Below are 26,124 nucleotides of genomic sequence, written 5' to 3' on the forward strand. Positions count from 1 at the left end.
AATATATATAAGATTTTTAAAATTACTAATCGATTTTATCAACATGGTTTATTAACATAACACTTTTACAAACACTTGGCTACAAACAAGTTACACTCAGCACTCCGACATATGCTGTGGTGGAACATGGAGCGGAAGTTGCGTGACCACGTGGTTTCGAGCACGTGTTGTTCATCACTTTATTTTTTTCATTTTTTTTCCTTCCTTTTCTCCTCCTTCGTTCCTCCTTCGTTCCTCCTTCGTTCCTCCTTCGTTCCTCCTTCGTTCCTCCTTCGTTCCTCCTAGGTTCCTCCTAGGTTCCTCCTTCGTTCCTCCTTCGTTCCTCCTTCCTTCCTCCTTCCTTCCTCCTTCCTTCCTCCTTCCTTCCTCCTTCCTTCCCTCCTTCCTTCCCTCCTGCCTTCCTTCATATCGTATGGGATTATCGGTGTTCAGAATGTCAGATTATCCACGTCTGTGACTTATTTCCCGATTTTGTGTTCCGTTTGACTTGTAATTCCTTGTAACGTTTTACAATGTAATGTACATTGTTTGGCCTGAAGTGGTCAGGACTGACGGACATGATGTGATGGACAATATAAACGAGTTCAAGTACCGGTCGGTGTGACTGTGCTGTGCGCTCATCACCTCTTGTCTTGTCGCCACAATCTTCGCGTACTCACTCTTCCTCTCACTCACTCACTCACTCACTCTTCCTCTCTCTCACTCACTCACTCTTCCTCTCACCCACTCACTCTTCCTCTCACTCTTCCACTCACTCTTCCTCTCACTCACTCACTCACTCTTCCTCTCACTCACTCACTCACTCTTCCTCTCACCCACTCACTCTTCCTCTCACTCTTCCACTCACTCTTCCTCTCACTCACTCTTCCACTCACTCACTCACTCTTCCACTCACTCACTCTTCCTCTCACTCACTCTTCCATTCACTCACTCACTCACTCACTCACTCTTCCTCTCACTCACTCACTCACTCACTCTTCCACTCACTCACTCTTCCTCTCACTCACTCTTCCACTCACTCACTCTTCCTCCCTTTCTCTCCCTTTCTCTCCCTTTCTCTCCCTTTCTCTCCCTTTCTCTCCCTTTCTCTCTCTCTCTCTCTCTTTCTCTCTCCCTTTCTCTCCCTTTCTCTCCCTTTCTCTCCCTTTCTCTCCCTTTCTCTCCCTTTCTCTCCCTTTCTCTCCCTTTCTCTCCCTTTCTCTCCCTTTCTCTCCCTTTCTCTCCCTTTCTCTCCCTTTCTCTCTCCCCTCTTTCTCTCTCCCTTTCTCTCTCTTTTCTCTCCCTTTCTCTCCCTTTCTCTCTCTTTCTCCCTTTCTCCCTTTCTCTCTCTTTCTCCCTTTCTCCCTTTCTCTCCCTTTTTCTCTCCCTTTCTCTCCCTTTTTCTCTCCCTTTCTCTCCCTTTCTCTCTCTTTCTCTCTCTTTCTCTCCCTTTCTCTCCCTTTCTCTCCCTTTCTCTCCCTTTCTCTCCCTTTCTCTCCCTTTCTCTCCCTTTCTCTCCCTTTCTCTCTTTCTCTCCCTTTCTCTCTCTTTCTCTTTCTCCCTCTCTCTCTTTCTCCCTCTCTCTCTTTCTCTCTCCCTTTCTCTCCCTCTTTCTCTCCCTTTCTCTCCCTTTCTCTCTCTTTCTCTCTCTTTCTCTCCCTTTCTCTCCCTTTCTCTCCCTTTCTCTCCCTTTCTCTCTCCCTTTCTCTCTCCCTTTCTCTCTCCCTTTCTCTCCCTTTCTCTCCCTTTCTCTCCCTTTCTCTCTCTTTCTCTCCCTCTCTCTCCCTTTCTCTCTCCCTTTCTCTCTCTTTTTCTCTCCCTTTCTCTCCCTTTCTCTCTCTTTCTCCCTTTCTCCCTTTCTCTCTCTTTCTCCCTTTCTCCCTTTCTCTCCCTTTTTCTCTCCCTTTCTCTCTTTTTCTCTCCCTTTCTCTCCCTTTCTCTCTCTTTCTCTCTCTTTCTCTCCCTTTCTCTCCCTTTCTCTCCCTTTCTCTCCCTTTCTCTCCCTTTCTCTCCCTTTCTCTCCCTTTCTCTCCCTTTCTCTCCCTTTCTCTCTCCCTTTCTCTCCCTTTCTCTCCCTTTCTCTCCCTTTCTCTCTCTTTCTCTCCCTCTCTCTCCCTTTCTCTCTCCCTTTCTCTCTCTTTTCTCTCTCTCTCTTTCTCCCTTTCTCCCTTTCTCTCCCTTTCTCTCCCTTTCTCTTCCTTTCTCTCTCTTTCTCTCTCTTTCTCTCCCTTTTTCTCTCCCTTTCTCTCCCTTTCTCTCCCTTTCTCTCCCTTTCTCTCTCCCTTTCTCTCTCCCTTTCTCTCCCTTTCTCTCCCTTTCTCTCCCTTTCTCTCTCCCTTTCTCTCCCTTTCTCTCTCCCTTTCTCTCTCTTTTTCTCTCCCTTTCTCTCCCTTTCTCTCTCTTTCTCCCTTTCTCCCTTTCTCTCCCTTTTTCTCTCCCTTTCTCTCCCTTTCTCTCCCTTTCTCTCCCTTTCTCTCCCTTTCTCTTTTTCTTTCTCTCTTTCTCTCCCTTTCTCTCTCTTTCTCCCTTTCTCTCTTTCTCCCTTTCTCTCTCTTTCTCTTTCTCTTTCTTTTTCTCTCCCTTTCTCTCTTTCTCTCCCTTTCTCTCTCTTTCTCTCTTTCTCTCCCTTTCTCTCCCTTTCTCTCCCTTTCTCTCCCTTTCTCTCTTTCTCTCCCTTTCTCTCTTTCTCTCCCTTTCTCTCTTTCTCTCTTTCTCTTTCTCTCTCTCCCCCAGGTTGACATTCCAAACGATGGACCCAGAGCCCAAGAAAAGACGATTCCCTCAAGGTAAGTGATGATTTTTTTTTCAGTAAAATACAGGTGTGTGTCGCTTTCCAAGTCGACACGTTGTAATACAATGACACCGACACGATTAAAAGTGCCTTTTACAAGATTGTTAAAACAGTTAATTTGTTTAAAAATTAAACCTTTTCCTTGGATGGAAACAATTTTGTTGTAGTTTGTAAAAAGTTTTATGTAGAGAGTTAGGTATTCTTAGTTCTTAGATAGAATGAGATTGCTCAATATCAAGTCAGTTGAAGTATTTGATTTTTAAACTTTATAAACAAATTTGGATTTAGTACGAGTGAGGGAATCACTTTTCAAAGCCATTGACAAGGTTTTTAACTCTTTTAATAAGTTTTTAGGTGTCAGGTTTCACAGAATATTGTTTTCTAAAAAGAACTAATCAAGTTATCATTGTTTTGATAATCAGAGGTTTAAGGATGTTGTTAATTTTATTTAATACTTTTGTGTGTTTTTATGGGATAATGTTTCAACAGGTTAAGGGTATTCCCATGGGTGGGAATTGCAGCCCCCCCCCCTTCTAGTGGACGTTTTTCTTATTTTCTGTGAATTTTCATTCATGTAGAAACTGATGAAGGAGAAAAAAAATTAGGATTAGCTAAAAAGTAGAAGGTAGAAAGGATCGCAGAATGAGATGGTGGTGTCAGGTCAATTTTTGTCAGGTCAGGTTAGATCTGTGACCTGCTACAGGTACCATGTAAACCTGTACTAACCTGTTCCATGGTCGGGTTGTCGGCGACTAAACCGTTTCCCCCACCAGGTTTTCTGGTGAGGAGGGTGTTTGGATATGGACACCCAGCAGGATTAAAAACAAAACCTGTCAAAGGGCGGAGGAGCTCCTTGTGAGCCAACGGCCATCCATATCTAGTGCCCAACAGTGTCTGCGGACGTCCTCCTGCAGTTGGGTCACTTCTTATTAGGAGGTTGGTGGCAGGATTTGCACTCCGGCCACCGTAAAACCCTTCATTCCGCAAAACGTAAAAAAATCTGAAAACCCACTCCGTGGGAGTACCTTCTGTGCAGCTTCCCTTCGCAGGGCAGCTCACCGGATGGCGGGATTGCGGCAAAGCCTTCGGGACCCCCAATCTTTGATAGGAGGGAAACCACGGGGTAACATCCCTGGGTCAGATTGCGGGAGAGTGTGTCGGAGTGGTGCTGAGGTGTCGTCCACCAGACGGCGGTCTCCTTGGGTTAACCTGAGGCGGTCCCTTCGGGTGGGTGCCTGGAATGTCCTATCCCTAAGAGAGGATGATCACCTGTCTCTGTTATCATCTGAGCTCAAGCGTTTGGACATCGGGATTGCAGCTCTCTCTGAGGTTCGGAGACCGGATTGCGGCGAGATAATGGTGGGTGGTTACACCTACTATTGGTCTGGTTGCTCTGATGATTACCATACCCAAGGAGTTGCTGTAGCTGTGTCCAATAAGCTGACCCCAATGATAATTGAGGTAACACCGGTCAACGAGCGTATTATGAGATTAAGGATTCGTCACTCCTTAGGTGTCATTTCCCTGGTCTCTGTTTATGCTCCGACTGAGGCGAGTGATCTCACCGTGAAGGATGCATTCTACGCCACACTCGAGTCTGTGGTTGATCAGTGCCCCAGACGAGATACACTTCTAGTCTTGGGGGATTTCAATGCATCGACTGGAACTGATAGGGATGGTTATGAGGTGTGTGTTGGTCCCCATGGGTCAGGAACTATGAACCAGAATGGCACTAAGTTCCTTGACTTTGCAAGAAGTCATGGACTTAGGGTGGCTGGTTCATGGTTTCAGCGCCCACAAGCTCATCGCTGGACTTGGTATTCCAACGCTGGCGGTGTGGCAAAGGAGATTGACCATGTCCTCATTGACGGTCGTTGGAGGATGATCCAGAACTGCAGGGTCTACCGGAGTGCTCAGTTCCTCAATACTGACCACAGGCTTGTTGTAGCAACTCTAAAGCTGCACCTTAAATCCTGGAGAATGGTACCATCCCAGCCGAGGCTGGATGTTGCCAAGCTCAGGGATGAGAGAGTAGCTGAGGAGTTTGCGAACAGGCTGAGTGGACACTTGGGGGTCTGGGTACTTTGGGGGGTCCTGAAGAGTTGTGGAGCGCCTTCAAGACCACCGTCCTTGATGTTGCCGGTGGATGCCTTGGAGCTCACCGCAGGGCAAAGAAGAATTTTGTCTCTCAAGGGACACTGGATACCATTGACCAGAGTCGCAGGGCCAGGCTGAATGGCAGAGCTGAGCTGTTCAGGGAGCTGAGGCGTAAAACTGTACGTGCACTGAGGGTGGACAAGGAGGCCTATGTGCGAGGAATCTGTGAGGGGGTAGAGCATCACCTGTGGACAGGTGATTCTCGTCCTGCTTACAGGGGAATTCGCGCATTACGTTCATCCAAGCCCATCCCTCGGAGCACTACAGTTCGAGCAGAGAGTGGTAGGCTCTTGACAGAGGAGTCTGAAGTGAAGGCCCGCTGGGCAGGTTACTTTGAGCGGTTGTACCAGGCTGATCCCCCAACTGTCCAGTTGGACGTCAAGGGTGTTACAATCCCTGTTGCTGACCCTCGAATCAACTGTGGTCCACCTACGCTTGTGGAAACACGGGCTGCGGTGAACCAGTTGAAACGGGGCAAAGCTCCAGGGATCTGTGGCATCCACGCCGAACTTCTCAAGGCTGGTGGAAATGCTGCACTCGTGTCGTTGCATGCAGTTTTGTGCTCTGCCTGGAACACAGGCATCATCCCAACTGACTGGAAGAGGGGCCTTGTTGTCCCTCTCTGGAAAGGGAAGGGTGATCGCCAAGACTGCAACAACTACCGAGGGGTGACGCTGCTCTCAGTGCCGGGCAAGGTCTTTGCTCGGATAATTCTCGATAGGGTTCGCCATCATCTGCTTGAGCACCAGCGTCCAGAGCAGTCAGGCTTTACACCAAAAAGGTCAACGATTGACCGTATCCTTGCACTTCGTGTCCTCACCGAACGCAGACGAGAGTTTCGGCAGGGGCTGCTTGCAGCCTATGTTGATCTCTGTAAAGCGTTCGATTCAGTGAATCGGGACGTCCTCTGGAGGATTCTTGGTCTTCGTGGGGTGCCACCAAAACTGATCGATCTGATGTCTGAACTCTACTCTGGTACTGAGAGTGCTGTGAAGTGTGGTGGTACCATCTCTGACTTATTTCCAGTTGTTACTGGAGTTCGTCAGGGATGTGTACTTGCCCCCACACTTTTCAGCACTTGTATGGACTGGATTCTAGGGAGGATGTCGGAGAGATCAAGTTGCGGTGCGTCATTTGGGAATGTCAAGATCTCGGACCTTGACTTTGCAGATGATGCAGTCATCTTTGCGGAGACTTTAGACATCCTCTTGGGGGCCCTCGAGGTGCTGAATGAGGAGTCGGAGCCGTTGGGATTACGGGTTTCTTGGGTCAAAACTAAGATCCAGGCTTTCGGTGACATCTTGGATGCTGCTGTCCTGTCTGTGTCTGTTTGTGGTGAGGATGTTGAGGTCGTGGAGAGATTCACTTACCTTGGCAGTGATATTCATGTCTCTGCTGGCTGCGAGTCAGAGGTCAATAGACGTCTGGGTCGGGCCTGGGGAGTCATGGATTCACTGGATCATGGGGTGTGGCGCTGCCGGTACCTGTGCGGGAGGACGAAAGTCCGAGTCTTCAGGTCCTTGGTACTTCCAGTCTTGCTCTATGGATGCGAGACTTGGACTCTGACCAAGGATCTGAGACGGAGACTTAATTCCTTTGGTACCAGGTCTCTTCGGAGAATCCTTGGCTATCGCTGGTCGGATTTTGTGTCCAACGAGCGGTTGCTGAGAGAGACTCGGATGAGATTTGTTACCTGCATAGTCCGTGAGCGTCAGTTGCGGCTGTATGGACATGTGGCTCGTTTTCCTGACTCTGATCCTGCTCACCAGATTCTCTCAGCGAGGGAGTCTCATGAGTGGAGGAGGCCAGTGGGTCGACCACGTGCCTCATGGTTGCAACAGGTTGACCATCATCTCAAGGAGATGGGGATGGGCCTGGCATCTGCCTGGGGGATGGCCAGACGGAGGCCCCTGGAGTACCGGCGGAAAGTGGACGCAGCGACGTGCTGTTCTGGCACATGCTCCCATACCTGACCTGACCTGACCTGACCTGATGGTGGTGAACAGCTGTTTTGAAGACCTGGAGGGAGGAGTGGGATTGAACAGTGTGGGAGTTTGTTCGAGAGGTGGGAAAAAAAGAGGAACAAAGGTGAGCGGTGATTCTTGATTTTGGTAGTTACACCAGAAGGGTGTTTCTGGCAGACCTTGAGCACCCTTTGAAAATATAGGGGGGACAGAGCACAGACAGTTGGGGGAGGGGGGGCGCAAGGCCGGAGAGGAGACGGTGGAAGACAAAAAGACCACTGACTTGCCTGCGGTGAGAGAGTGAGAAACCCAAAGACTCGGCCTCATCGCGGGAGATACCAATGATCTTAAATGCCTTTGTTTCCACAGCAGTTCTCTTTATTAAATCCGTCCCAAACCTCATGCTGATTGGTCCCCCTCGCAGTCCAGTCATGACATACAGCCATTCCCGTTGGACATAAGTACAGTTAATGTCTCTGCACGTGTGTTGTTTTAAAAAAAATTTACTTCTGAGGAAGGAAGATAGTGGTCTTCTGAAACGTCAGGGCTTTAGTAAAGATTTTATTATTCGTTTTGGCTCAGTGTGCTTTTACTCTTCATATAAATGTCTCCTGAGTTGCCTATTGTTAGTTGTGTGTGTGTGTGTGTGTGTGTGTGTGTGTGTATATATATATATATATATATATATATATATATATATATATATATATATGTATATGTATATGTATATGTATATGTATATATATATATATATATATATATATATATATATATATATATATATATATATTCTAATTGTTCTTTTTAAAAAAAAAATTCCATGAACAAACTGGTACATACTGGGTGATGAAGGTCGTGGTCAAGTTTCATCAAAATAGTGTGTGTAGTTTCAGAGAACCCCTCTACCCTCAAACCCATACATGTGTTTGGATGGATGGACGGATGGACGATGCACCATCCCATAAGCTCCCTGGAACGATGTTCCAGGTGTGCTAAAAATTTGCCCCCATAATGTGTGTTAAATTTGGTTGTAATCATGTAAGCTGTCACAAAGATCTTTGCTCCCCCTTCCCCCAACTCTCCACTCCCCCACTCCCACCCCCCAAAAATAATTACTATGCTTTATCACACTTTCCATCGGACCCTCATGTCTAACAAGTTTGGTGGCCCAACAAATTTTTTTTCTCAAGATATAAGGGATTGTACAGAAAAATAAGTTGGAAAATGGAGTGTTACAATAAGGGCAGCTTTGTATTTGTATTACATTTACCTTATATGAGACTGGTTAGCAAATATTGTGCACTTGGACCAATTACTATTAAGTCTGTAAATCAGGGCTGGCAGGATAGCCTAGAGGTACACACACTCACCTCTGAACTGTCTTGCCTGTGTTTTAATCTCAGCTCAGTTTATAGTGGTCTCTCAGGAAGGACGATGCTTCAATGTGTGCACCGTTCCTTGGATTGACGTTGAACTGGGTGTCCTGTCTGCCAGCATTGGACATTGGTAGACATTTAGAAAGCAACAATGTCTTTCTGGAAGTGTCGGCGAGTTGTCGGCAAAACCCTGAACCAAATTCCTGCCCAAATTACCGTCAATCGAAAATCAGGTCTGGCCTGCCGTTTCATGAAGGACTTGGGCCAAAAACATTCCCCAGTCGATCCCACAATAATGTGGGCATCATTGGTTCTATTGTAGTTGTCGTAGTTATACGAGTAGATGCAAATCGTATGGAAGAGGAAAAAGAAAAAAAATGACCGCTTTATACATCCACACAAGTAAATATTTTCAACTTTTAAAGTTTTATTTTTCTCTAAAATATTCAGTTTATTACCCTGCATGCGTGAAGTGAAAATAAAAGCGAGATTCAGCATTTGCTTCACTCTGTCTGTCTCTCGACAAACATCAGTTTATGTTTGAGCAGCAAATTTATTTCAATTGAATGTTATATTTTGAACACTAATCGGAACATGACTGGGAAAATGAACCTGCCGTTTATCAGTACTTAATGGCTTTGAATTCGTCCTGATCGTGCATGCCCAGACAGGAGTGAGATGATTATTTGACTCGACCTGCCTGGCAGTTATCGAAGAATACTCCATTCCTCTTGCACAGTTGAACCATTTATTTAATACATATGCAGGTGGATAATCAGAGGAAATTCAACAACACAAGCAAGCAACACGCTCTCTCCTCTGATTCTAATAGCACATGGATATGGAGTTCCTTATATAATAAGTAAAGGTGGGGAGAGTGACATCATGGGACAATATCTGGTTATTTTCGAGACATTGCTGCTGAGGCTGAAGTTTTTGGGTGCGGGGAAAAGATTACTCTTAGCTTTTTTTTTGCAGTGGCCACTAGTAAGTCAGCTTGAATTCAAAGGCCTGGAGAACAATTTATGATTTGAAGTTGATAGGAGTTCACACATCTGGACATTACCTGAACACACATTCCATTGAAACATGACTCCAGCTTCCAGCCAGATTTTCAGAAGCCGATATATAATTACTTATATATGAGAATCTCTTACTATTAATAAGCTAAATAGAATAATAGCTAATTATATTCTACTGAATAAAGATTATTTGGAAAGCCAGTCTGTTTTGGGGAAGAGGGGTGTTTTACTTGGCAGGCTGGTAACCTTCCAATACAGTAAAGAGATATAAAACCATTTGAAATGCAAATGACATATATATATATATATATATATATATATATATATATATGTAGTAATCATGTTGTATTCTCATACATTTCCCACTAAAGGGTTATAACAATACATTGTGCTATATGTTAAAAACTTTACTTTTCAAGTTAATTATCAATCAAGCTTAATTGGCTGCATTTTCTTTTATCACACTTAAAACCCATTATGCTAATTTTGGAGAAATTTATAGTCAAACAAAATAAAAAAATAATTCCAAACTGGAAACTTACTATTATTAAAGGACACAGACACAAATATCTCACATAATGTGTGAAATAAGGTGGTGTAAAATGTGTTTCAGCAATGGTGGTAAACTTAATGATTTTTTTTCTACAATCTTTAAAATCTTTTATTTCAATTTAATTTCTACTTTAACACGGTAGAACGCAAATCATGTTTTTGGCACTTTCTACACCATTTTGTTTAGCTGTATTTGGACAAAATATTACGGCATTTTACATTATCTCGACCAATCAGAATTGCTGCTCGTACACCCTGCCTCAATGTCCTTTTTTTTTTTCTTTTCTTCTCAAGACTGCATGGGTTAAGGTTTTAAATTTTATTTTTTTTAACTTTTAAACTGATCCAGTTTTAAATTGTAACTTCTACATTGACATTTAGATAAAATTGTCCCAGGTACAGAGTCGTGCAGTCGTTTCAGCCAATTTTTTTTTTCAATCTTTGCAGCTTGCCCCCCAGTCCTTGTTCTTTTTTGTTATTTCCAACCACACCTATCTTGGGCACACTGCTTTGCTCGTTATAAATCTTGCTGTCATAATTGCAATTCCGTTTCGTTTATATACGAGTCCATATTTGTTCCACAGAGAAGCATGAACAGAGAAGGAGAAAACAAGAGCAGTTCCTCAAGAAGGTAGACAAAGCAAAGGTCAAGAAAGAAAAAGAAGAAGAGGAAAGCAAAAAGTTTGAGGCTCAAAAACTGGTGGACCAAGAGAAACCAATGAAAGGTTTTTTTTAATTATTATTACTCTTTCGATTGCCTTTGTTATTTAACAAACTCGCAACCAGGGTTCCATCTTAGTCCCCAGAGGTGTTATGGGTGTGCAGAAGGTTACACAATCAGTGTGGCCCTTCCTGGATCCATCCTGGAGAACGCTCAATCTCTGGAGCTGAGGACTTACCTGGCTGGACAGATTGCTCGTGCCGCCACCATCTTCCGTGTGGATGAATTGATAGTCTTCGACGAAGAGGGACAAGGACCAAGGTCTGAGTCTCTTCTGAGCTTTGTATTTTTGTTTCCTATCTGTTATTGAACCTCTAAAGGAGATGGACAAAGCTAATTTAAACATATTCAACCAGAAACCCAAACCTCTTGACCCTCATTTGAAGTCAAAGCTTGATTCTCCCCTCTACTCCTTTGGCCACATCTTTTTTTTTTCCCCACATGTGGAACTCTTCCTGAGTCTGTTATCTTGTCCTCTTCTCTCCAGTCCTTCAAGGCTGCATTCCATCACCACTTCATGTTTTCTCCCATTTTCTCATGCCGTGGTGCACATACAATATGTGTGTGTGTCATGTCCACATATTTCTCCTTCACCCCATCATATATATCCATTGACCCTCTCCCATGAGCCTTTTTTGTTATACATAGTCGAGGCTGGTGGAAGATCCGGAATCGTTAATTAAAATCTTTATTTAAAATTTGCTTCGTCTTGTCATCTTCATTTAAAAAAAAAAAAAAAATGTTGAGGTAAGTGACCATGTTTGTTCGTGTGAAAATTCCTGATTTACAGTTTGTTTCTTTCTCTCAGGACCACAGAAGGAGAGTTTACAGGGATAGGGAAGAAGGGAAACTGCTGTGTGCAAATGGCAAGAATACTGCAGTTCCTGGAATGTCCTCAGTAAGTGTCCAGCTGGATGTGTAATAGTGATGATTGTTACATTCTCGGTCTTGTTAAAAAGTTGGGTTTGTTTTTGGCTTTTTTCAGGTACTTGCGCAAGGCATTCTTCCCAAAGCATCAAGATCTTCAATATGCAGGTGAGAACATGCATTGAGAGGTACAAACCATCTTTAGTCTTGCAGGATTGATTCATTTGTGGGGGTTTTTTTCAGGCCTACTGAACCCCCTGGATGCGCCACACCATGCTCGGAGGAATGAAAAAGTTCCGTATCGAGAAGGAGTGGTTTTGAACCGCCCGGTTTCTGCTGGGAAAGGCTCCTTTGTGGATTGCGGTTTGGTCAAGGTGAGATTAAAAAAGCACCGATTACAATGGTTTGTGAACTTTCGCTTTGTATAAATGCTTCTTGGTGCATTTGTCTGTAATCTTCATCTATTAAGGTTCGCATTTTAAATAATTTAAGTTTCTTGGAGTTGGTGGTGGGGTGGTTAAAGAATTGCTGCATTCCCTTTTATGGTATGGGTTCGATTCCCATAACTGCTCGGGTTGGAAATTTCCGCACACTGCGACAGAATGATGACGTTTCGAGAATTTGTTCTTCGCCACGGAATCGTTCACAACTCATCTTGAATGCCCCGTTACTCTGACAGAGAGCAGATGAGAATCCTGCACCAGCACCTCCACCACCATCACCACTGTGACCACCTCAGGATCATGGAGTTTCTGAATGTAATACAGACAGGCAGGCTGTCACCTCTTCCCTTTCTTCAGACCGTGAGAGAAATCTCAAGCTGGTCAAACACTTGGAATACTGTATGTCTTTCAATCCTGACAAATCTCATATTCCCACAATCTCTCTCTCTCCGAAAGGACTGTCTGGTAAACCATCCTTTCTACTTTCTTAGCAATCCTCTTTAGAAAGTTCAGTCATTCAGACTCCTGGGTCTCACTTTCAGCCATGATCTTTCTTGGCCAAACCACATTTCAAAGTTGGCCTCCAAAGCCAGCCGCCAACTGGGCATCCAAGTCATCGTACCAAGTCCTTCCTCAGTACACTTGAACTCCTATGCACCTGCAAGGTCTTCATCCGTAGCTTGATGGAGTACTGCTCTCCTCTCTGAGCTGGCTCTTCTGCCTCACATCTTGCTCAGCATGATGCTGATGATGTATAAATTGATGTATAAATCAAGGCCTTTAAGATTATTGGAACCTCCTGCGATGAAGCTGAGTCCACGGGCTTATCACATTGCCATCACAGACAGGTCGGTGGCCTCTCTATCCTCCATAACCCCCTTTCTGGTCCAGCACCCTCTGCTCTTTCTGTGCTTTGCCCTCCCCCTCTTCCTAGGTTTCTGGAGGGCTCACACAGTCCACCATGTTTTTCTTGGTGCCGACCACATGCAGGTTTATCAGCATCTCAAGGAGATGGGGATGGGCCAGGCATCTGCCTGGGCAATGGCCAGACAGAGGCCGTTGGAGTACCGGCAGAAAGTGGACGCAGTGATGTGCTGCTCTGGCGCATGCTCCCATACCTGACCTGACTAGATGATAAAGGGATCGAGTTGAGGGTTCCGCTTTTAATTAGCTGACAGGATGGCCAAGTGGTATGCACACTTGCCTCTGAGCTGTCTCACCTGGGTTCCAATCTCGGCCCAGCTGTAAACTGTCACCCGAGTGTTTCACAGACGGGGCAAAGCATCCTTGTGCGTACCATCATCCCTCGGATGGACGTTTAACTGGATGTCACCTTGTCATGTGTGCTGGTGTTGTATTCGTTTGTTGGTCGTTAAAGATTCCACGGTGTCCTTCACGAAGAAGAGGCGAGTTATCGCCGGCAACCTGAACAAATGATAACTTCCTTCACCAACCCACAAGGGACACTGCATCAGCGGCACAGCCATGTTTCCATGAAATGACGTTACCAGCAACCATTATGAAAGAATATTTGCAGTAACCCACACGTTTATGCCTGGTGTTGGCTGAATGGTGAGGGTGGTGGGTTTGGGATCCTTGGGTCTTGAGTTGAAATCCCCCTCAGCCCCTTGTCTATTGAATTAATACCAGGTGCGGTTGACTCTGCCTGTTGACTCTGGTTGGGAAAATGAGTACCAGCTTGCCGGTATCCTGTGTCAGAGTGGCGACCCGTCCAGGATTGTGCCCAATAGCTCAGGAGACTGTTTAGGTAGCACCAACGCTCTGCACAGAGTCTGGACCCAATGGATGTAGGGATGTAACCCACAAGTTTAGAATTGTGGAGGGTAAACCGGCGTGGGATTCTGAACAAACACACGTTACCTGGGCAGGCTGGGGGAAAGGGGATGGGATGAGGGTGATTGGAGTGACATCACAAAGAGTGAAAAAGTCCATCAACCTGCCAATGGTGGGCAACACGCAAACATTGGTGTCCCTTCCAGATGTGCCAAAAACACTGATGCAGTAATTTTTTGTCCCTCACAACCTCCCGTGTTGTTTGTTACCAATGAAGCAGAACAACCCAGGTATCACGATCAGCAAGAAACCAAACCACCAATATGGTCTTCATCTGTTTTTGTGTTTTTTCATCCAAAATAAGTCAATAAATAAATAAACAAATAATACTTTGAATGTTATTTCCATGTAGCGTTTAACATGCACTGAGCGTGTAACTTTTATTTTAGTGTGTTGTGAGGAGCGAGTGGCAAGAAGAGAACTCCGGGTGAAAGGAAACCGAAACCTATTCCGCTTGGCACGCGTGGCCATGCTCGCACTTGTATGCACCAACTACTGGACCATAGCACATGCAGGACCATGACATTTGTACACGAGGTGATGACGGACAAAACACAGTTGCACCATCATGAGGAGAGTGCTCCGATGAGAGGTGTGGGTCGAGGTGTTACGTTTGGGTTTTTGGGGGTATTGTGGAAAAACATCTCTGAATTTAGGAAGGGTTTATTAAGGCCTAATTGGGATTGCATCATTGATTGAGTTTGAACATGCAAGGGCCTGGTCTTAATCGTTTTCATACGAGCTTCATACATGATTGTGTGACCGAGTGTCAAACGTACAATGGTCAAGAATGGTCAGAGTTTAATTTGTAGTGAAACTAGAGAGTTCATAGAGCACGAGACCCCACGCAGTGTTCGAATGTGTTCAAGTTCGGATAAATATTGCACGGGGATAGGGGGAGCCTTTTCGCTGTTGGTGGGTAGCCTGGGGTTGGCTTCGTGGTTAAGGTGACTGGCTTGGGATCTTAGGGTCCTGAGTTCAAGCCCCTGTCAGCTGTTGAATTTACATCAGGTGGGGTTGACTCTGCCTGTTGTCCTTCTGAGGTCGGTGAAACGAGTACCAGTGGACTGGGGTAATAACCATTCGGGGTAACCTGCGTGAGAGTGGTGACCTGTCCAGGAATGGTATATGTACACACACACACACACACACACACACACACACACACACACACACACACACACACACACACACACACACACACACACACACACACACACACACACACACACACACCTGTTACAGGGTTTGTTTGCACAATTGGTGCCCCCAATTTTAATGGCAATGGTACCTTAGAGTTTAGAGTTTATTTCACCCTTTAGAGTACTAACACAGTGTTCAACTTCAGTTTTAATCAAACAATTATTAAGATCGTTAAAAACAAACAAACAGGAAGTTTAGCGCTGCTCGTCATCCTTATACATTAATAACACTAGTGCGTGCCCGTATGTGCGTGGCCGTACGTGCAAAAATAAATAAATAAAAACTTTCAAACCGAGTGCCAGAAACAACAACCACACAGGCCGTTCCTTCGCTCTCGTGTGCCCGTACGTGCGTGGCCGTACGTGCAAAAAAAACCAAACAAACAAAAAAAAAACTTTCAAACAACCACACCAGTCCGTTCCTTCGATCTCGTAAACGACGACTAGATTGGGGCATTGTGTTTATCTATAAATGCGCATAAGAAATCGAGAAATTATTATAATACACTAAGTCATCACTATCCGAAAGTCCATACGTTGTAACCCGTAATGGGAATGCGCTCTAACTTGGCCATAACTTGGGAACCACTTGTCCGATTAATTTTAAACCTTTTGAAAGGCAAACAAACAGATTTCTGGAATTATAGATACATAGAAGATAGATACTGTGGGTGCAAAACGCCAAGCAACGTGTCCTGTCATTGGTAACTAAGGCGCCCTTTCCCCATCGGCCACGCCTACGCAGCAACGTGTCCTGTCATTGGTAACTAAGGCGCCCTTTCCCCATCGGCCACGCCTACGCAGCAACGTGTCATGTCATTGGTTGGTAAATAAATGGCCATAACTTGGGAACCACTTGTCCGATTAATATCAAACCTCGAAAAGGCACATACTCAGGTCCCCAGCAATATACCTGGCAAGTTTCAATTAGATAGGACTAGTGGTTGTCGAGAAACAGCGGTCACAGATACACACACACACAAACAGATTGCTGGAGTTATAGATAGATGATGTTGAGTCACATTTTAGAAGATTGAGGCTTTATCGATCACCATACAACTTCAGGTCAATCTGAATCTTCTTCATCCCGACTCTCGCATGCTTGGCCCTCTCGTACTGGATAATCGATACATATCATGGCTCTTGGGAGTATTAAGGGGAGTTGAGTTGTCCCGTATTCAGCTTTATAATCCAATTTAAATAGAAGTTTATAAATGTATAACTTAACTGATTCTGGTTTACTCAAAAACGTATAACCTCAACATTAAATGACCAAATATGTAAATCCTCTTCAAATTTCAAGCCAATCAGATGAAAATTGGCAATTTTAGAAATCTGTCCTATGTTGATCTTTTGCCCAATGTGGACCTCAAAAGTAATTGTCGAGTTGAAATCTGTGACCCGATATGAAAATCCTCTTCAAATTTCAATCAATCGGATGAAAATTGATGTTTTTAGAAAAACCACCTGAGATGTTGACCTTTTGACCTCAAAAACAATAGGTTTCTTCCTTATGACAAACTCTACCATGTGGTGAAGTTTTGTGAAGATCGGTTTAAAATTGTGTCCTGTAGGTGACAGACAGGCAGATTGGACCAACCAATATACTTGAAAAATCTTTGATTTTGCAAATAACAAACAGACGGAAAGGGATGAAAACACAATTTCCTTCACCTTCGGTGGCGGAGGTCATGAATGATCTCACTCGTCTCTGTGTATGCGTGATCGGGACGAAATCGGAGCCAATTTACGGTAAACCAGCAAACTTGTCTTCCATTGGTGTTGCAAATGTAACATTCAATTTCAATTAGTTCTTCCTCGATCATGAACTCATTCCACACAGGTGAACAGATCAACGGTCGGACGGACATGAACCAATCGCTTAAGCCCACTTTTCGCTTCGCCCGATGAATCCTGAACTTTTATACACAGCACACGGCTGTGAGGAGCATCGTTTACTGGGGGTGTGGCTGTGCCACTGATGCAGTGCCCCCTTTCGGTTAGAGCAGGAATTTGTAATTCGTTCATGGTGCCGGCGGTAACTCAGACTCTTCACGAAGGACACCGTGAGATCTTTAACGTCCACCAACTAATGCGGGCAGACAGGACGCCCAGTTTAATGTCCATCCGAGGGACGGTGTCGCACACATCGATGTCTCGCCCTGGTCAATCCTGATTGGTGATTGTTTGTTTTAAACATAACTGCACCCTTTTAATGGTGTTCATCATGAATACTGATTTTTTTTTTTTTTAAATATCCCACGGTCATTTCCTTCTCTCGATGTGCAAGTTGTACTGAGGACTCCCAAAGCCCTCATGGTTCTTCTTCTCGACACGGATGCTTGTGCACAACGTCCATTTATTGTGAAGCCACAGATGCAAACGACCTAACGATGTCTGCATCGTGAAGCTTAGAAACGTGGATAATAAGAAGATAGGATCTTGGAAATGTGGATAAGGTAAGATAATTTCTTGATCACGTGAAACCACGAAATTCATCTTTCGTTGCTGCTAAAAAAAAATGTTCCATCCGTCTCGTGAAAATGAGGCCTAAAATTACTCGTGCAGGCTCGGTTATTTCGACACGAAAGCACCGATGCCGTAATTTGGCACGTGACGCGACAATCTAATCGACTCTGCTGAAACGCGTCGACAGCCAGTTCCACTGGAAATATCTCGGTGTCCTTTTGTTGCAAAATTTGGTACTCGAGTGTAATGGAAACAAAACGGTTCATCGTCAGGGTTTTCGTTTAACTTTCACTTTAAATTGTTGTTTGTGTTCCTTTTATAACTTCAATTCCTTCTTCCTTTCTCCCCAGGAGGTACAGATTGACAGACACCTTCAACCCGGCGTCAGAGTTACGGTCAAAATGGACAAGGGCACAAAGGGTACTGTGGGCAGTAAGGAGGAGGGTGGAGAGAGGGCATTGAGGGAAAATGGGGGTGGGGAGGGAGTGAGACGAGAAAATTACTAAATGTTACCCCAGAATACACATATGTAGCTATCATGTCCCCCTCTGTGCACTCTTCTCCCTCAGGCCACGCTGTTTCTCCACGTGCTCCACACACTGATGCCGGTCTCTACTGGGGCTACTCGGTTCGTCTCGCCCCGAGCTTGAGTAAGGTCAAATAACTGGTGGCTGTTGCTGCAAATGCCTCGCAGGTGGCACTGGGAGTTAAAGGGTGGATTATCTCAGTGGGATGAAAATGTTGCTGTTTTGATAGAATGGTTGTTTGGACCTGTGAATGTTCAGTACACCGATGAGTTGTAGCTGTGAATCGGTGTAACATTATTTATTTATTTAGTCATGGTAGAAGAACGGTGTAATTGGAAATAAACTTTATTTTTGAAAGATCAACCAGTACATTTTAACAGAACCTGATGCCTTGGAAAATAAAAACCTTCCGTATTTATCTTTCAAAAAAAAATATATATAAAAAAAAAACATTAAAATTCTGTTGTGCTTTTTTTTTTTCTTTTTTATTAAACCAACGGGAGGTTACAAAATGATTATGATTTTTATTGTTTAACTTTTGTCCCTCGTGCTGTACCATGCACAGGTTGTGTGATGACGGAATGTCCATACAGTGGTGGTTATGACCTCACAGTGGGGACCTCTGAACGTGGAGAAAGTGTGGATGACCATGACCTGCCCTCTTTCAGGTAAACCATTTTTATTTTGTGAGGTAACTTGGAATTCCAGAATTTTCACCAAATTCTCGAGATCAAAACCAAACACCCTTATGATCCATGCACAGACATATCCTCGTGGTCCTTGGGGGCCTGCATGGACTTGAGGCCGCAGTGACTGGCGATCCAAAGCTCCAGGTCTCTGACCCACAGCCGCTGTTTGACCTCTACCTCAACACCTGCCCTGGACAAGGCAGTGGGACAATTCGCACAGAGGTGTTTTTCCTCTATCTCTCTCTTGTGCAATTTTTTATTATTATTATTATTATTAAGCCTCCCCCTTATGTGGGGGGGGGTGGGGGAGGAGGGGGCTTATAGCTGTTGTCAGGTTTGTTTCAACAATTAGTGCCCCCAATATTAGTGGTACCCCCCGAGTTGATTTGACCCATTAGAGTACTAAACCACTGTTAAAGTTTTTGTTTTTGTTTCTGCCAATGTCTTGGAGCCGGCTGAGACTTGTGGAATAAAATTTGCATCAATAATGAGAATAAAAACTAATTATAGAAATTATTGTATTTTTCTTTTTTACCAAAACTCAACTCATTACATGTTTGTCTGCTCAAAACGAAATTGCCCTTTTTATATAGCCTATAGGAAGGCACATTTACCTTTAATTTACATCATACCTTTCTGGGGTGGTGAATGTAATCTTTAGAGCGGGAGAATAATCCTTATATTTTAATATTCTTGTTACTATTTCAAGCCTGGTGTTGGCTTCGTGGTTAGGGTGGCAGCTTGGGATCCTAGGGTCCTGAGTTCAAGCCCCTTTGGGCCGCTGAATTAATACACCAGGAGGTTGACTCAGCCTGTCATCCTTCCGAGGTCAGCAAAATGAGTACCAGTGCACTAGTAAGGGGGACACTGCACCAGCGGCATAGCTGCGTCCCAACCAATGATGCAACCAGCAGCTACAGGCTGAGAGAGAGAGAGTGAGAGAGAGAGAGAGATTTACTATTTTGTTATATTTTTTTAAATTTAAAATAAAATCACTCTGATTTGAATCTCACCATAATGTTGTTTTAACCTTCTTTATATAAGAAGAAAATTATTTTAAGTTATTTGTTATCTTTTTTTTTTAAATAAAATTTTTTTTTTTTTAACTCCAAGTAAATGGGTTTTAAAAATAAATGAATAAAACCCCCCACAACCTCCATGAAAAACAAACTTTAAAATGGTGTAAATGTGGGATTTTGTTCTTTCCACGCCGAAGCCAGAATACTAACGCCGTTTCCCACTGGACGGCCAAGTTCAGTCGCTGCTTGAACCAGACCAGTTGCCTTATAATCGCCAGTGGATGCACCGAACCTTCTACCGATATCACTCATGATGTTGGACGTAGATCGGCCATACACTCCCATTGTTTTGATGGTGATTCGTTCAAATAAATAAGTTTGGCTGAGGCCGGCGTAGTTATTACGTTTCAGAACTTCCGCATCGGTGGCGCCACTCCAGCCATTGAGGCTGTATTGTAAACTTGTGATTTGGTGAAAGTGTCGACACAAGTGCAATCCCAGGTTAGGCTTTTCCCATTCATGTATGGGACAATGCTCAAGCCATCTGGGTGGGTGGTTTCACCGAGGTCTACACCAAGGGGTTCCAGGACAGATGGTATCCCTGCCCCATAAAGGGCACATTTGACTACATCATTTGAGGCCAAATGTCTAAACGATCGACCGATTGAGATTGAAATGGCACGACAGACCATGGTGTCCAAGTGTATCCATCATACTGCCGCATCGACATTTATGCCGCTCACAGACCGATGCTCCAACTCGCAGTGCAACCGCAACCCAGAAAGACTCGGGGTGGAGCTGTGTTCCCAAAGAGGGAACAGGGACTGCATGAAGCCACATCCCGTTTTCCTTCGTGGCTGCAGACAAAAGACGGGCTCTTGTGACCTGATCCACACTGTTCAACAGGCTGACAAATGACACTCTTGCCGCCTCAACGTCCCATGATTTTTGGCGAAGCCGGAACAGGTCTTCGGGTTCGTAAACACCGATATGGGCTGAACTCCATGACAACACCACCGCTGTCAACTCCCCCGTTTGTGCCAAACCGCTTATGTGGGACAGAATGGCATCGACTGAGGGGCAGACTTCCAGCAATGAGGAGATGAAGCCAGGAAGAGTGATATCAACAGCCCTCCTGAAACGCAGACCTCCTGCTTAACTGGGAGCACAGCTTTCATCCAAGCAGAATCGTTGAAAGCAACATTAGAGATTTTACTAAAGGTTTCACAAACAGTGTGGTCAAAATCTCCTAGCTGTCCACTATTCAGGTATGAGGGAGACGCATGCAAGATATACAGGAGCTTGGGCAGGGTGAAACAACTTTTGAACAACACGAATGCTTCATGTGTGTCAATTTGCTCCAAACGGCCTGCCATATGGATCAAGTTGTCATGCTTCTCAATAATAGCTTTGGGTGAAGGCCTCGGGGAGATCGGGGCACCAAGAAGAGTACACTCATTGATCAAAACAATCTTAATATCAGGGAGCACTGTCTTAAATATGGCCTTGGTAAGTTGACAGTCATCCAGCGATGCATGGTTGAGGATGGTCAACTCGCACTTGTCACCATTTATCTCGAGGCCAATGTCGCTCAACCGGGAAATGACGTTCTGGAGGTCAGCCAACACTTGCGTGAGTTCATCCCCAAACGATGCATCGTCGAGGACTCTGACTACATTTTGAACTCTGATTGAACCTCCTGGCTATTGGGTCAATGCCCAGGGAAAAAGACCTGGTCTGAAAGGGTCACCCTGTTGAATGCCAGTTTCTGAATAAATGGTCTTGTTACCATAGAAAAAAATCAGAAGGCTTGGTGTATGTTTGCCAGATGAGCGGATGCACCTTCATACTTCAGACAAAAAAGTCACACCTCAAGCAAATATATGCATTGCCCATGTCGATCTTGAGAAAGATGCGATTAGGAGATGGATTTGTCAGATAAAGTCTGGCAGCATGGGCAGCCACTTCACACTCACCTTTCATTGAATAGCCTAACTGGACAGGACGTAGGTCAGCCCAGAGATCTTCAGAAAAAGATCAGACTGCGGCTTTGGTCACGAGATGGCGCAAAGTATTGCCCACAGTGATCAGACGTAGACTGCCGTCCTTCTTGGTTCAAGCAAATAAATTTGCACCGAAAAAAAACACCAGACGCACAGCTTCGGAAACCTCTCCCCGCAGAACCATGTTAATGAACAGGGTAAGAGAAGAGAGTAAGCACCCCCCCCACCCCCTGCATCGGCAGATTCCTTGCCCAAAAGATGCTGAAGATATCCTGGTCCAAGCCCCTCAGGGCCTGCAGCCGACCCAGATGGAAAAAGGTTGACCGCAATTCGGACGGAATGCTCAGAAAGAACCACCGGAGTGGCTAATTCACCGTTGGGCGTGGCGGGTAGGTTGAGGCCAGGCGAGGCAGCCGGGTGTTTGGCTTTGAGGGCTTCTGTCCTTTCGGCTGATTGTGGGGCATGCCCCTCAAGACGCCAACTCTGTGATGGCCCCCTTGATATCCATATCGGCAAATTTTGCTTTCACCCTTCTGTTGATACGTTGAGAGTTATCAGCTTTACGAGGCTTAATTGTGGATTTTCTAGAAAGGACAACTGGAAGCGGTGGGTTTAACCTTTCTGGGTTAAAGGTCAGGGTCAAAAGGCAGTCTGGGGGAAAAAAAACTTTTTTTTGGGCGGAATTTTGCTAATGCAGAATCTCAAAGACCACTTAGCCTTCAAAGATGTTGTTACAATATAACATAATGGTGTACCTGCACTAAAGTTATGCACCTGATATTTGATTCCTGTCCTTGACTGACTTTTTCAGATTGTGACCGAATTAGCAAAAAACACTTGATCAATTTTGCTCTGATTTTCATGATGTTGAGTTTTATGTGTGGATTGTTTATGGGGACGCACTTTCTTAATTTACACTGTATCCCTAACTGTTGAAAGTGAAGGTTGAAAGTGAAAAAAAAAAAAAAAAAAAAAAAAAAAAAAAAAAAGTAGTCTGAAGGGTCGAAGGGTGTAAAAGGTCAAAAGGGTCTATATGGGATTTAATGAGTCATAAAGGGTGCAAAGGGTCTATGGGATCTAAAGGGTCTAAATAGTACATTCCAATAGTAGTTAGGGTCTAAACGGTCTCAAGGATAGGTTCCAAAAGGAGTGAGGGTTGAATGTGCCTAAAAGGTTATTAAGGGGGATGTAAATCTCAAAGGGGTCTTAAAGGGTCTAGAAAGGGTCTTAAATTGTCTAAAATGTTTCCTAAAAGGTCTAAGGTTTTAATGGATCAAAAAATATCAAGGGTCTAAAGGTCTTTGGGGTCTAACAGCAGAAAGAGTATGTACAAATAGTAGTTAGGGTTTAAAGGGTCTAAAGTGGTCTAAGAGGTGTGAATGGGTCAGGTTTGGTGAACCTCCTGCCAGGTTTACAAAACCCCCCCATCCACTTTCTCAACAATCCTCTGGAAGAAGTCTTTTCTTTCAAGCTTCTGGGTCTCACTATCTGCCATGACCTTTCCTGGGAAAGTCACATTTCCAACCTTGCCTCAAAAGCCAGTCGCCGACTGGGAATCCTCCGTCGTGCAAAGTCCTTCCTCGGCCCTCTTGAGCTCCTGACTACTTACAAAGCTTTTGTCCGTAGCCTGATGGAGTACTGCTCTCCCCTCTGGGCTGGTGCTCCTGCCTCCCACCTTTCTCGACTTCACGCTGTCGAAACCAGGGCTTTTAAGATCATTGGCATCTCCCGCAATGAAGCTGAGTCTTTGGGCCTCTCACTCAATCACCGCAGGTTGGTCGGTGGTCTTTCTGTCTTCTACCGACTCCTCTCCAGCCTTGCCCCCCTGCTCTCTCTGCGATTTGTCCCAACCACATTTCCACAGGGCGCTCAAGGTCCGCCAACAACCCCCTTCTGGTAAAACTACCAAAATCACGAATCACTGCTCATCTTCACTCTTTCATTCCTCTTTTTTCCCGCCTTTGGAATAAACTTCCTCACTCTATTCTTTCCCATTCTTCCCTCCAGGCTTTCAAAACAGCTGTTCACCACCACCTCTTATCTTCCCCCATCCAAATCCTCGATCTTTTCTACCCCCGATAATCCACCCAAGCCCACTTCCTTCAATTCTCCTGCTTTCCTTCCTGAAAGTCCCTGTAATGTCCATCTTCTCCTCGCCATGTTCCCCGTCCCATCCCCATCCCTCTCCCTTCCACAGTTCACCTGTGTCTGTTCCCCAATGTTTTGTCCCTTCCACTCCCGCCCCTCTTGTCTCATGCCTCCTTGCTGTGAGTTGTGTGTTAGCTCTCATACGAGCCTCGACCAAGGTATACAAAAAAAAAAAAAAAAAAAAAAAAAAAAAAAAAAAGGTCGATGGTGGTCCGAAAATAATATGGCTGTCATTGGATCACGTGGAAGATAACCCTTGGCGATTGCTTTATGATCACAGATATTTAGTTATTATCAATAGTGATCCCAGGCTCATCGTGGAGCTTTTGCATATGTTACATGCAAGACAAGACAGATGTTGAGACATCTGTGTACATTAATATGAATTACAAGGATATCAATAGGTTATGGACAAACATACAGCACATGGCATTGAAACTTTGAGGGTTCGCAACATTGTAATGGAAAGGGTTTGGATTGGAACAAGAACAGGCCAACTTCAATTATATTATAATTAATTAATTATTTTCCTCACCGCATCAGCCACTGCTCTTGCCCTTCTTATTAACAAGTTGGGTCACCCGATCAAGATTGTGTTCATTAGACTGTCGGAAAATATCAAGAATATTGTTGTTTACATTAGTAGGAAATAACTGAGTATAACGCAGCAAGGATGGACCAGATGGCCTCATTTCTTTATTTAAGGCCATACAGTGGTGTGTGCGACCCCTCCTTACACTCATGTAGTCCCACGAATACTACGGACCCTATGCATACTGTATTGCTTTCCATTCTGCAAGTGGAACATAATTATTTGAATGCAAGTGGTTCGATTGCTGACGGAGGATCAACCTTCGAACGTGGAAGCACAGAGGCGTGAGCCAAGCTCCTTTCCTCTCCCCAGAGGGGACACCCGACAAATGATAGCTGATCGGCCAAAGGGGCGTTACTTAATGTTTTAACAATTTGATGAAGGATTGAAAGTTTTTATTGTGCAGTTTAATTTCCGTGTGTGAAAATAATGCGGTACAGCAAATTTTTGGGGAGATTGGTCCAGGGGTTTGGAAACTTACAAGGAACAAACAAAGGTGTGTGTGTGTGTGTGTGTGTGTGTGTGTGTGTGTGTGTGTGTGTGTGTGTGTGTGTTAAACTGTTTTTCTCTTTTCTTGCATTTTTCAGGAAGCTCTTCTCATCACTTTGACAACTCTGAGGCCGAAGATCATGCAGTCTGGACTTTGATAAGCCTTACCCTCTTGTCTTATTTTCCCCGTGTCTCATCCATCTGTCGAATGCACGATAAAATGCTCGGTTCCGTGCTTTGCAGCTGAATTTGCTATCCAAGGTGTTCGTTTCTTTAGTCACTATAAAACACTTCATTTTTATACATGGTTATCTCTCCTATTTTTTGGAATAATTTTTTTCAGTTCTTTACTTCTACGTAACAAAATGGTGTTTGATGGAGGCAAAATGTGATTGATCATATCAAATCCTTTTTGTTTGCACATATTCATATGACCGAATGCAACAACTTCTGGAATTTGTTTCACTCTCCCCTTCCCGCCCAGGTAGCCAATAACGCCGGAACCGACTGGCTCGACACCTTGCCAGCTGTACTGTATCCAGATTCGGTCCGGAGTCGTTGGCTACCTGTTCATCGTCCTCCACTTGCATTTCCGTTCTCTTCTTTATCCTCCAAACCTTTTGCCATTTTCTTTCCCAACCCCACCCTCAGTATTTTTTTTCCATACCTTCCATTAGTTTTTGTTTTTTTTGTTAATATGGTATGGTTTCCCAACACCAGAAATATATGTGAAAGACCAGACATAACATTGAAACATTTGTTATATATATATATATATATATATATATATATATATATATATATATATATATATATATATATATATATATATTTCCAGCAATGTGTGTGTGTGTGTGACCACTGTTTCTCGACAACCTCTGGTCCAATCTAATTGAAACTTGCCAGGTATATTTCTGGGGACCTGAGGATGTGCCTTTTCAAGGTTTGATATTAATTGGACAAGTGCTTCCCAAGTTATGGCGATTTATTTACCAAACCAATGGGAAGACACGTTGTTGCGTGGCGTGGCCGATGGGGAAGGGAAGCACAGCCACGTTCCCCATTACGGGTTACAACGTACGGGCTTCCGGAGAGTGATGACTTCATGTATTCTAATAATTTCTCGATTTCTTATGCCCATTTATAGATAAACACAATGGCCCAAGTTGTGATCGTTTTCATATTAGACGGTGTATAAATTTTGGGAACATCAGAGTGCTGGTATGCTCCGAACCAGGAAGTAAATTTTTTTTCTCTCTC

The 26,124-nt window shown here is 44.4% G+C and overlaps 1 protein-coding gene across 4 annotated transcripts; it reads left to right on the plus strand.

Annotated features, from left to right (window-relative positions):
• Positions 1 to 318: 318 nt before the first annotated feature.
• Positions 319 to 26,124, plus strand: SPOUT1 (SPOUT domain containing methyltransferase 1). 4 transcript variants are annotated; one of them, XM_085855686.1, is made up of 12 exons: positions 319 to 449; positions 2,713 to 2,765; positions 10,426 to 10,566; positions 10,667 to 10,823; positions 11,371 to 11,460; positions 11,548 to 11,597; positions 11,673 to 11,803; positions 17,748 to 17,817; positions 17,967 to 18,047; positions 18,490 to 18,592; positions 18,688 to 18,835; positions 24,963 to 26,124. In XM_085855686.1, exons 2-12 carry the CDS (start codon positions 2,729 to 2,731, stop codon positions 25,020 to 25,022), a joined length of 1,068 nt encoding a protein of 355 aa, XP_085711812.1. In that variant the 5' UTR covers positions 319 to 449; positions 2,713 to 2,728; the 3' UTR covers positions 25,023 to 26,124. The 4 variants fall into 4 exon arrangements, with proteins under 4 accessions (XP_085711812.1, XP_085711810.1, XP_085711813.1 ...); XM_085855684.1 differs by having other exon boundaries at positions 375 to 594; XM_085855687.1 differs by having other exon boundaries at positions 392 to 410.

This window comes from Eptatretus burgeri, chromosome 14, assembly GCF_056783735.1.
Source record: "Eptatretus burgeri isolate ZD-2024b chromosome 14, Ebu_testis_v1, whole genome shotgun sequence".
NCBI classification, from domain to species: domain Eukaryota; kingdom Metazoa; phylum Chordata; class Myxini; order Myxiniformes; family Myxinidae; genus Eptatretus; species Eptatretus burgeri.

What these genes read in the sequence shown, in the direction of transcription:
- SPOUT1 (XM_085855684.1), top strand. Translation starts at nt 518, where the DNA reads ATGTACATTGTTTGGCCTGAAGTGGTCAGGACTGACGGACATGATGTG. An exon ending in CAGTTCCTGGAATGTCCTCA is followed by an intron (nt 11,461 to 11,547) that starts GTAAGTGTCCAG and finishes GGCTTTTTTCAG; the next exon opens with GTACTTGCGCAAGGCATTCT. An exon ending in TCAAGATCTTCAATATGCAG is followed by an intron (nt 11,598 to 11,672) that starts GTGAGAACATGC and finishes GGTTTTTTTCAG; the next exon opens with GCCTACTGAACCCCCTGGAT.